Below are 12516 nucleotides of genomic sequence, written 5' to 3'. Positions count from 1 at the left end.
AGAAATAGTGTAATCATGGAAAAAACGGATTAGTTACAATACTTACAATTGCCTTTTAGTCTAGATTTGCCCCGCTGTACCTTACTAAAGAAATTGAAAATGTATTTAAATAATATTAAATAAATAATATAATATTAATATTAATATTAATAATATTAATATTAGTAAATGTATTTAAATAATATTATTTCATCGTTCAGATTTTCGCAGATTGCACGTGCCAATACTGATACCCGAGCAAGCGGAAGATTCCAATATTGAACCGCGAGCGTAGCGAGAACACAAAATTTTTCACCACCCCAACACAAACAAAATACTGACTATAAAACATCAAACTAAATCAAATCCATCGACTAGCTAGCTTAAGACATCAAGTTAAAATTTGTATGAAATTACTTTGCACTCTTGTGGATAAAATGCAATTTTGCTATCTGTTTTCGAACAGAAAAGTAAGCCGTTACCCGTTAGTGTGGTGAAAATATAATTTTCTTGTATGCCATTTAAACATTCTACGAAACAAAGTTATGCTTATTATACTTATACCAATTCATCGTTATAACAATTTACATTATGCGCATTAGCATTATACGAAATCTGTTATGCGAAATAATGATATGCGTATTAAACGTTATGCGCAATAAACGGTATGCCAATTCATATTAGGAGTATTCAGTTATGCGAATTAATATAGACCCTAAACTTGGTTATGGGGCACTCGGAGACTATATGGTACACCGTCTGATCTGGGTGGATTTAAGGGGCTTACTTGTGACCCACTTTCATGGAATTTAATTGCGGTGGGTAGTCGAGACTTCAGTCTGAGAGCCTTTAGCGCGTCGAGGTCTCGGTGGATGGGTATACTTGTGTCTGCTCGAATCTTGGCGATTTCACGAAATAGGCACTTTTCTCGGCGGAAGTTTGGAGGTAAAATAGAAGGTAAAATGAGAGCCTTAAAATTGCTAAAGTTACTCCAATATATAAGTCTGGAAGCAAATTGGATCCAGGTAATTATAGGCCAATTTCAGTACTCCCAGTACTATCAAAGGTGTTTGAAAAAGTTATCTACAGTCGTCTGAATACATTCCTAATCTCAAATAAAATTCTTTCTCCAAAGCAATATGGCTTCAGGCAAAAATCGAACACCCTTTCTGCTACAATTGACCTCGTTACAAAAATCAAAATGAATATTGACCAAAAGAAGGTCGTATTAGGCGTCTTTATTGATTTAAAGAAAGCCTTCGATACAGTGAGTCATCAAATACTACTACAAAAATTGGCTAGTATAGGTGTTACTGGTAAAGCTAATGAAGTCTTTAAATCTTATCTGTCAAACCGATTCCAAATAGTAAAGATCAATGATCAGCAGAGTAGCCCCAGACCTATAAACTACGGCGTTCCTCAGGGTTCCATTTTGGGGCCACTTTTATTTTTAATTTATATTAATGACATACAGAATATTGGTCTCAAAGGAGATCTAACACTCTACGCTGATATTACTACCCTTTTTTATTACAGTTCTTCAATTTCCGACATTATGACTGATGTTCAAAACGATCTAGAGCTTCTAAACACGTGGTTCCTACATAATCTTTTAACTATCAATGTAGATAAAACAAATTATTTAATTTTCACTGCGAAAAACAAAAAGATAGAGGCCTTTACAGACCCCACATTACATTCAAAATCTATCTCGAAAAAAGCATCCGAAAAATACTTAGGATTAATATTGGATGGCAAGCTCACGTGGGAACCACATGTCCAGAAAGTAAAATCCAAACTATCATCACTAACTGGAGCTCTGCGTGGTATAACACGGTGTCTCCCACATAAAGTGAGATATTTGATATATAATACGTTAATTAAGCCGCACATTGATTACCTTATAGAGGTTTGGGGAACCGCAGCCAAAATACACTTAAATAAAATACAAACGGCTCAAAATAAATTACTCAAAGTTCTGTTTAACTATCACCACCTAACTCCGTCTAAGATACTTTATAAAAGCACAAACATTCTAAGCATAACACAAACGTATCACTATAACACATGTATATTGGTACGTAAAATTCTTAATAAGGATATTCATACGAATATCAACTTTAAACGGAAAACCGAAATCCAAAAAATCCAGTTGCGGAATGCAGACCATTTAGTTTCGCGCCCACCTAGAACTAACTACGGGAAAAAAAGCATTACCTTCGAAGGTGTCAAGCTATACAACAATATACCAAGAGACATTAAAGATGCCAAGTCTATGTCCAGTTTTAAAAAACAATTAAAATCATATATAACCGAAAATATCGCACCCTCCATTTAAATTTACCTTTAAAAATTACCTACCAAAATAAAATTGTAATATAATACCTAAAAATTAACCCTTAATTTGGCAGACATAGAAACATTAAAAATACCGTTTTTTTTTGTTGAATACTATTTTTATGGGTCATAAGGAGCCCCGAAAAAATAATGAAAAAAATCATAATCTTTCAGTTTTTCAGGAAAATTATGTTCGGTGTGGCGAACACTGCCAGCTAATCAAGAATTAAAAGTGTGAAATAATTTGCTATATAAATGTCAAGAAACATACAATTTTTTCGTAGAAAATGAACATAAAAGTATTGTCTACACTTTGTGTGCCCTTTTTAGGGTTCCGTAGTCAACTAGGAACCCTTATAGTTTCGCCATGTCTGTCTGTCCGTCCGTCCGTCCATCCGTCCGTCCGTCCGTCCGTCCGTCCGTCCGTCCGTCCGTCCGTCCGCGGATAATCTCAGTAACCGTAAGCACTAGAAAGCTGAAATTTGGTGCCAATATGTATAACAATCACGCCAACAAAGTGCAAACATAAAAAATGGAAAAAAATGTTTTATTAGGGTACCCCCCCTACATGTAAAGTGGGGGCTGATATTTTTTTTCATTCCAACCTCAACGTGTGATATATTGTTGGATAGGTATTTAAAAATGAATAGGGGTTTACTAAGATCGTTTTTTGATAATATTAATATTTTCGGAAATAATCGCTCCTAAAGGAAAAAAAAGTGCGTCCCCCCCCCTCTAACTTTTGAACCATATGTTTAAAAAATATGAAAAAAATCACAAAAGTAGCACTTTATAAAGACTTTCTAGGAAAATTGTTTTGAACTTGATAGGTTCAGTAGTTTTTGAGAAAAATACAAAAACTACGGAACCCTACACTGAGCGTGGCCCGACACGCTCTTGGCCGGTTTTTGTACTTTGTGACCCCGAAACTAGACCTCCTTCGTAATGTTGACACCGAATATCCCGGTACTCTTGGAGACGGTAAGGGGAATGTCCTGGAATTTAGGCGCTATGTTATGTCAAATGGGGTTTTATATGCAGAAAATCTGCAAAACTTCTTACTGGGGTTCACCTAGATGAGATTATGTTTACTCCACTCGGATACCTGCTCAAGAGAGGCATCGATTTGAGACACAAGATGCATTCTGATTTCCAAAACCTGCTCACGATAGGCATTTGCATGACCTGTGTACTGGCTGTCACCTGTGCTGTCATACGCATAGCAATAGATATTGCTAGTTTCTAGCTTATCATTGATATGAAGGATAAACAGGGTCGGTGATAGGATAGATCCTTGGGGTACACCTCCGTTAATGGGCCGGATTTCTGAGTATTGATCGTCGATGAAAAGTGAAATGCTTTGCCCAGGTAGAAAGCTGGCGACCCACGTGCAAAGCCTTTCTGGGAGCTCGTACGAGGGTAGCTTGGGGAGATGCGTCTTATGATAAACTCTATCAAAAGCCTTAGGTAGCGATATCTAGGCTAACTGCCAGTGCCTCTCCCTTGTTCTCAATGGCGGTGGCCCAACTATAAGTATACCAAAAGATCACCAGCGCCACGACCATGGTGGAAGCCGTATTGTCGGTCACTATAATCTGGTGTTCTTCAGGTATGCCAAGAGCTGGTTATTAACCACTTACTTCATTGCCTTGGAGAGAAGAGAGGTTCTCTCCTCTGGGCCTCAATGGGCCGCCAGTGTGTAGGGTTTGTACGATCACCCTTCTTTGCGGTTGGATGGACTCAAGCAGTCTTTCAGGATGACGAGCATTTACCTGAGCAGTACGAATGCCAAAAAACGCGAATTAAAACAGGGGTTAGCTCCCCAGCGCACGTTTTCAGCATAATAGCTGGAATACCATCAGGCCCATTGGACTTATTGACACCGAAGGCAAAAAGTGCACGCCTAACTACACTTTGAGTGAAGCGAACCTCGGATGAGAGTATTGAGAATTTTTTTCCTGGATGAATGATGGTGAATGAATCTACTCTTAGAAAGTATTTTTGGGGAAGTGGGAAGACTCATGAGGAAAAGGGGTCTGAATCCTCACTGTAGAACCTTCCTGATGCACATCCATCGCGGTTCAACACGGTAACGCAGCAAGATCACGGGTAGGTACTTTTGCATCGGGATGTTCGTAATTAGGTTAGAGTTGGCTATTCATTTTTTTTTTATTTAGATGCCATATTAATGTAATTTAATTTAGCTTTGTGCTCTTTTGTCAAATAAATATTTTAGTATAAGGTCCACCGATAAGTTGGCAATGTTCGTCACACCGAACATGCAACCCTGGAATTCAAACACTGCGTAGCTGGCAGTGTTCGCCACACCGAACATGCAACAAACCTACTATTTCACTGTGAAGATGGCAGTGTTCGGTATCACGAACATGACTTTTTAAGTACCATTGTCACTAAATTAAGACTTACACTAAACTAGAAACTCTTTAGTACGATTAATTACCTCATTGGTAACCGATAAATGTCGTTTTTATTAATGTGACAAAATAAAAATCTAATATAATGTCATAAATAACTTGATGATACTTCGCGGTTGCCGTCTTGCCGCGATTTTGCGTGCACTGCTGACATACGAATATTGTGACAGTAGTGAAATAATTTTCTACCAATTAAAACAATACAAAGCTACAATTTGAGTCGAAAGAAACATAAACACAGATGAAAATGTGACCAGTAGATTTTTTTGAAATGTATTAAGGGTTAAATCAAATAAATAATATACATTTATCAATAACTAAAACTAAAATAATACAAATAAAATAAAAAAACAGAAACTAATATATATATATATATATATATATATATATATATATATATATATATATATATAATACTAATATATATATATAATAAGTAGGTATATTCCCTTACATACTAATATTCTTAGAAAACATAAAAACACGCTTACAAACTAAACACTCTTACACATTCAAACTTACAATATATACCTGCTTATATTCATATAAAAGAAAAAATAATAACTATATAAAAAAAAAACAATAATAAAAAATACTTACACTTACCATATGTGCACACTCGAGGATGCCGCATCCATTCCATCCTAGTACGTGTTATCTTATCGTCCGGCCTGAATGTGAATTATGTAATTCTTTATGAGAAATAAAGTTCTCTTTAAACCTAAACCTAAAATATTGGTTTTAGGCAGCCGCTGATGAGTCGCATAGTGTGGTTCAGCTGGGCGTCAACCGCGGTAGTATGGGTGCTGTTTAGCCACACCGCTGAGCAGTACTCGGCGGAGGAGTAGACTAGGGATAGCGCGGTTGTCCGTAGTGTTGCAGGTAGTTCCAGTAAGCTTCTGAATGATGCTGTTCCGGGTCTTGAGCTTCGCAGAGAGGCTGGTCAGGTGTTCCTTGAAATTCAGTCTTCTATCCAGGGAGACTCCAAGATACGTAAGCTACAAAGTTTTATTTGTTTCATATTTAAATAATTAATATTATTTGGTAATGACGTGGTATAATGTTGATGATTATTAGCTAGTTACACATAATTATTGCTATCGTTACTGTCAAAGTTCGTAAATAAATTTATTTTAACTATTTGGTGTTATTCATATAATATGTTTGCATAGTACCTTTATCCAATAATCTCGTTTAATTTTGGACGCATCTCAAAATCTTAAAAAAATGTTTCTGCAATACAGCCATAACTCTAAATACCTGTATTTTAGGCCTTGTATCTTAAAAACATTTTTTTTAGCAAAAAGTTTCATGATCTTATGGAGGGTTATATCATTCCGAGTAAAAAGAGCTAAGTTTCAAATGAGACGCGATTTCTCGAAAAAACGGTTTTTTGAATTGTGGCCGTATAGCAGGCACACGGCGATTTGTGTTATTTTAAAGTAAAAACATTACTGTTTACACTACATTATAAACTGAAATAAATGCTCAAGTCTGGGATACCACCGTCCTCTCAGGCACTTGCCGCGATACCTCTAGCATTGTATTATCATCTGATGGTGACTGGCGCGCTTCGCTTCTTTTTTTGTTACCATAACCTCATTCATATATTATTGCTACTGAATGCCAAAATCTTGGTCTATAGACTCGTTGGCTCGGTAAGGAGAATCAAAATAGAAATTGTAACAAAATTAGTGACAGTAAGGAAGCCTAGTGTGTTTTAATTTAAAAAGTATTGTCCACCAAGTTCAGGAAATGGTGCCATGATTAGGTGAGTGATGAATTAGCAAACCACACATACAAACTAGTATGGTTTCAGTTAACTTTTTTTCCTAAGTAAATAGGTAATCGTGAGATAAAAAGGAATTGAAGAGGAAAAAGAAGAAAAAAAAACTATATTTAGCAAACTTTATTAGAATCCGGAATATTAGATGTAGACGTTGTACCCGCGATATTAAGAGACCCATCATGTCTCTTTTATTCTTATGGTGAAACGGTAAGTGAGAAAGAGATAGTCTATGTTTAGTCCCATGCGCCGGGGCAGTCGTAGTGGCGGTTGATACGGGTCCAATCCATGTCGGTGATGTACTCACGTTGATCCATCACTCCCTCGTGCTCCTATAAAACAAAAAGAGTGCATTACTTCAAATAATATTCTAAAAGAAATTTTTAGATAATGTCGAGATTTTAATCAGCCTTACCGCTCAAACTCAAAATCAAAACAGGAACAAGATGAAATATCACAGAGTCAAGGTTAAATTTGGTTACCTGAAGAGCTATAATGGTAGGAAGACCGTTGACGGAGAACCCATAGGCAGTGTATTGCAGGCAGCTCACGTAGTCATAGGGCAATTCGTAGTTAGATACGAGGTCAGCTTCGCGGATGTTGAAGTTGGCTCTGAACCTGAAATAGTATTAGACTCGTGTAAAGAAAACTCGTACACTTCTCAAGAATTATGATAGCACATTGGATAGAACTAATAAAGCATATGCACCATGCTGTTCAAAGGTCCCCATCAAACTAGCAGCAGTTTTGCCTTTATTTTCAACAAAGCATCAGTCAGACTACGCATGATGTTTGGGATTTGCCGTTCCTCTCCCTTCTCTTGGTGATAGGAGAAAACTAGTCCCTACTTATTATGAAACTTAATCAGGCATTTTACTCTTTCTGCTGTACCTGAGCATGTATTGGAATGGGGTCAAGATCATTTCAGATCAAGTCTTAAGTCAAGCATTAAATAAGACGCGGGATTCTGGCACTTACCAGGCCGGATGTTTTCGAAGGCGATTCTGACGTAGTCATCTCTGTTATGAGTGGAGTGCATATGGAAGAATCCGAGGATATGCATCCACTCGTGGACAATGGTGGCGTGGCGGAAACAGCTGACTCCAGGAGTGTTGCGGGCTAGATTGTAGGTGTGGGGACCTCGGGACTCCCAATAGCCGACGTTTGCGTAGCAACCGTCGGGGCACCCTGGGGTGATAAGAAAATCCATAAACGCAATGTCGAAGAAACGCAAAATGTGTCTCAGGACAGCATGATGACCACGACTACTTTGTCAAGAGTGATACGCATAACAAGAAGAAGAAAGTCGAAAGTTGTGTTATTCTTCTCCGTTTATAGTGTCAAGGTTCCCTTAAACAGTGTATGCCCAGAATGCGGCAGTGAAGACGCAGAATTCACCGTAAATTTTATAGAGACGGACTGGCAATTCTGTCTTAAAATAGCAGCCTCAGATTGAGGTTATCAGTATCAAGTCACGGTCTGAAGCTGATGGGCCGAAGACTTACAGTCAATCTGACGTAAGCGGTGTCGCTCGGTTCACGGTAGCGGAACTTGATGCAAGTGTGACGCTTAATGTCTGCGATTCCCTCTTCAATGGCCGCTGACTGCAGGGGTCCTGGAAAAGACAAACTCGTATTTGAATTTGAACATTGCAATTTCCCCAAATTCCTAAAACACTGAGGTGAGATGTTTCCAATCGGGAACAAAGTCTTCAATGTATGAGATGCTGGCATCTGACTTCGTCTGGCGTTAGGAACTGTTGTATATGTATATACTTTTGCCAGCTGCCTTTTTTGAAAGCTGTTCCTTGATTTAAAATATGAAAACTTCCCAAATTCATCAGCGCCAAGAGTGCAGTAAAACAAGTAATCGTTTTCGTTAAGGGTTCATTTTCTTGTTTCTCTGCTCTTTATATTTATGATTAATTTTCTGTTAAATGTTTCTCGAAAGTTTAGTTATGCTCATTACCTGGATGTAATGGATGAATAGTTCCAGTGTTAGTTCTTATGCCCACATTCCAGAGAGACAGAGGTCTGTTGTTTGCGTTTATTGAACACATAAACAAGTTATGGAAAAATACGTACGTCATAACTTCAGCCAAAACTACTTCGGCGTAATTTTGGATACCTATGCCTTACAAATATCCATCATGATAAATTATCTGACAACCTGAGAACTAAGAGCAACATCATCCTGAAGTCTCATTTAGATTAATTTTATTAGTAACGAGGCACTCAATTAACTTATTGTTCCGGATCTCCAATTCTCCACCCACAATAAAATTAATATAAAATATAAATGTTTAGTTACACATGGAGAATAATTATGTTATTGGCAAAAATATTGCTGCATCATCATAAACAAATATGAATTAACCTGATAATAATAGATAAATACTATAAAGTATGATAGTCTTATCTCGACTTGAACTAATTTAAATACCTGAAGGATTTCAGATTTTATCACGAAGTTGTCCTATAACATAGGAAACATACGTGTTGTCTTCGACCTCACGCGCGTCTTCCAAATGCCTGGTCCCGAGAATATGTAAAAGACAGTTGGCTTATATGGATACTTTTACTTATATTTATTGTGTTCTGATTCACGGTTAACCCTAGTCATACCTGTGGAAAGTGAACACTCTAATGTGGAACGCACCGGTTCAGTAATAGCCTATTGACTCACTTAAAGCAAGAGTTTTAAAGAGACCGTATTAAAGGGTACTCAAAACACAAAATACTTACCAAATTCTCCCTCAACGTATTCCCAGACCACAGTGTTGTTCGGCCACTTGGTATCAGGCCAGGTGTACGCGTTACGGCCCATGGCGTACTCTTGCACCATACCATCGATCTGCCAGTCGTCCAGCACGATGTCGCTTTCGAACTTGCCGCTGTTCTCCTCCGGGTTGGCTAGGGGGGAGACCCCGTCTACGGGGGAGGTCAGGCGGGATAGACCAGCATTCTCTGTACATTAATAATAAATATTACATTTGCACTGCACTGGCAGAGAAAGACAATACAAATACAATACAATACAAATATTCTTTATTGTTCACCAATATAACAAGATTACATCACATAATTTTAATTAACTATGGTAGACAACAGGCGGTCTTATCGCTAAAGAGCGATCTCTTCCAGACAACCTTTGGGTAGTGGAGACAAGTCACAAAAAACAACTGATTTGAGTAGGTGATGCAGTGAGTGGTAGAAAACGTCAAATAATCTTAATACTAATAAACATACATAAATAGGAATTAAAATAAACCTAAATATACCGTACATATATAAATACTATAACAACACAGCTACGAATGTACATAGATCAAAAACAATGCCGCCAATAGCGATAAAGAAAAATGAAACAGGACCATCAATAAATATTGTATTATGGAATAGATAAATAATGTTCTTTTACTTGACTTTTAAAAATACCAAAGACCTTCTTCTTAGGTCTTTTAAAGACCTGCCGACACAAATGGTGATGCAATATCAAGAGAGAGATGAAAGTTTTAACAACCCAAGATTGAACATTCTGGTAGCTCCGTATAAGAACTGTGGGACTGTAGGAAGGAGATAGAAGGATTTAGGACATTCTTATATTTTTTCCCATACTTGTTGATGCGTCCAGGATATATATATTATTTATTTCCCGTGGACGCTTTGGCACAATGAGTTCAAAGGAGGTTCTTCGTAATAGTACCTAGTCTAAGAATTTGCAAAAGTTTTGGCAATGTGCAAGTAACATGCAAACAGCTCGCCTAGTGTATCATAGTTATTTTCACAGTGTAATGTCATACGGTATTCTGGTTTGGGGCAAAGCAGCTGACATACAGACTATCTTTGTATTACAAAAGAGAGCCATTCGTTCTATTTACAACTTAGGAACACGTGAATCAGTAAGAGAACTCTTCAAAGAAATTAATATCTTAACTGTAGCTTCCCAATACATTTATGATAGTATAATTTATGTTGTTAAGAATTTAGACTGTTTCACTAAGAATTCTGATATCCATAATTATAACACTAGAAACAAAAATAAGCTTGCCATAAAGAAGTTTCGTGTCCGTAATGTACAGAAGTCATTTGTTGGGCAAAGCATTCATTTTTATAATAAGTTACCTGACACTGCTTTGAGATTACCCCTCCCAGCTCTTAAGAACTACTTAAAAAAATCATTGATGTTAAAGGCTTATTACAGAGTCGAGGACTATTTGACAGACAAACATGCATGGCCCGAACCAGAAACTACAAAAAACGAATAGCAATTAAAATAATTGTATTATGTATAGAGGACACAGTTCAGATAAGAAAGCACATCAAATATTTTATATTTTATGTTGTGTAGGTAAATTACATATTTAATGATATTGAGATTCATATTATCTTTTTCTTCTATGACAATTTGATATGTTTTCTCTGAAGAAGAACGACGTATTATTAAGCAATAATATAATTTATTGAAATTGATTTCCATAGAGTACCTAGTCTGTTCATATTCTTTGATGAATACTTTTGCATGTTAAATTGTATGTTGTTATTTAATGCATGTTAATTATAAGATGTAATGTTTTGAAAAGAAGTTGCCCGCCGAGTTTCTTGCCGGTCCCATAGTGGATACCCCCCTCCCAACTGAGGGGGGACTGAAATCTTCTCGAGGCTGAGGCGTAGGGTTAGAGCCGGCGTAGCTTTATTTGACGTTCATATGCGCATTGTAATATGCCTACTTGAAAAATAAATATTTCATTTTCATTTTCATTTCATTTTCATTTTTCACATCCTTGAAGTTACTGATACTCACTGTTTATTATAAGAATCATATCCTGAGTTTATTTTGTTACTCCAGAATTTATGAACATTAAAATATTGTTGGTTCCTATAATCACTCCATTGGTACAAGTAAAATTAACTTACCCTTCTGGGTATTTTCCAAGAAACTCCTAAAAGCCTGGATTTCTTCCCTAGACTTAGCCAAAGGAGGCGAGGCCAAAGCCAGCCCTACGCAGCAAACGACAGCAAGTACTCGCAACATATCGTCTACATACAGATTATTATGTTCCCTGGACTGTATACATATGTTTACTTATCATTATCAAAGACTGACGTATCTTTAGATAAATATACTAATTAATTAGGATTTGGCACTTTTTTTGCACACACCGGGTTTTTCATAAATACATATGCAGATATAGAGTAACCTTTGCTAGATAGGACACTAGTTTGCTAATGAGCGTTTACCTGAAGCTCAGAATATGTAGAGAAGTAGTTTCACGTACTTTGAATGCATATTTTATACTAACAACAGCCTCATCATAATTATCATCATCATCATTTCTTTCAGCCATTAATTGCCCACTGCTAAGCATGGGCCTCTTTTTGTGGACGCCACTTATTCCGGTCCTGAGCTAGTCTCATCCAGAGGTATACCCCGCAGTTTTTCGAATGTCTTCAACACAAGGAACCAACGGATCCAATCCATCTGAACGTATTGTATTAGGTATCTAATAGGGTAAAATTGGGTATTTAGTACATGAACTACAAAAACAAATTGGGATATCATTATTGGGTAGCCGAATTAATGATTTTCTAATTACAAGGCTTTTACTATAATTTTCTTATTCTTTTATTATTGTTATTGTAGCTTATCATATCAAGCGGATACACATTCAGACGGGTAAGGACAGCAGTGCGTTGATTTTATCACATAAATCCGGTACCTTCCTTCAGTAGGATGTACTTTACTCGGTAACTTAACGCTAACAATTACAAAACCATTGCGAAAAAAGAAACAGTGTGCGGGTTCGAACGCTGGCTCGTACCAGTTGGTTTTTCGGAACTTATGTGCGAAATATCATTTGATATTTGCAAGTCCTTTTCGGTGAAGGAAAACATCGTGACTATCGTGAGGAAACCGGACTATCTCCAATAAGGCCTATACCCTTCGGGTTGGAAGGTCAGATAGCAATTGCTCTGGTAA

At 37.1% G+C, this 12516-nt stretch overlaps 1 protein-coding gene across 1 annotated transcript; it reads right to left on the bottom strand.

Annotated features, from left to right (window-relative positions):
• Nucleotides 1-6645: 6645 nt before the first annotated feature.
• LOC125228765 (seminal metalloprotease 1-like) lies at nt 6646-11594 on the bottom strand. Its single transcript, XM_048133438.1, has 6 exons — nt 11454-11594; nt 9282-9503; nt 8039-8152; nt 7512-7725; nt 7020-7155; nt 6646-6869 (listed from the first exon to the last, which is right to left on the bottom strand). Exons 1-6 carry the CDS (start codon nt 11569-11571, stop codon nt 6774-6776), a joined length of 900 nt encoding a protein of 299 aa, XP_047989395.1. The 5' UTR covers nt 11572-11594; the 3' UTR covers nt 6646-6773.
• Between the last annotated feature and the right edge of the window lie 922 nt (nt 11595-12516).

The sequence above is a fragment of the Leguminivora glycinivorella genome, chromosome 8 (genome assembly GCF_023078275.1).
Source record: "Leguminivora glycinivorella isolate SPB_JAAS2020 chromosome 8, LegGlyc_1.1, whole genome shotgun sequence".
NCBI lineage: Eukaryota > Metazoa > Arthropoda > Insecta > Lepidoptera > Tortricidae > Leguminivora > Leguminivora glycinivorella.
This window is presented reverse-complemented; position numbering and strand designations above follow the sequence as displayed.

Bases quoted from the DNA above. Each gene is read 5' to 3' on its own strand.
- LOC125228765 (XM_048133438.1), bottom strand. From the start codon at position 11,571: ATGTTGCGAGTACTTGCTGTCGTTTGCTGCGTAGGGCTGGCTTTGGCC. The intron at 7,726-8,038 runs GTCTTCGGCCCA...TTATCACCCCAG, and splicing joins TTACGTCAGATTGACTGTAA to GGTGCCCCGACGGTTGCTAC. The intron at 7,156-7,511 runs GTGCCAGAATCC...ATACTATTTCAG, and splicing joins GAAAACATCCGGCCTGGTAA to GTTCAGAGCCAACTTCAACA.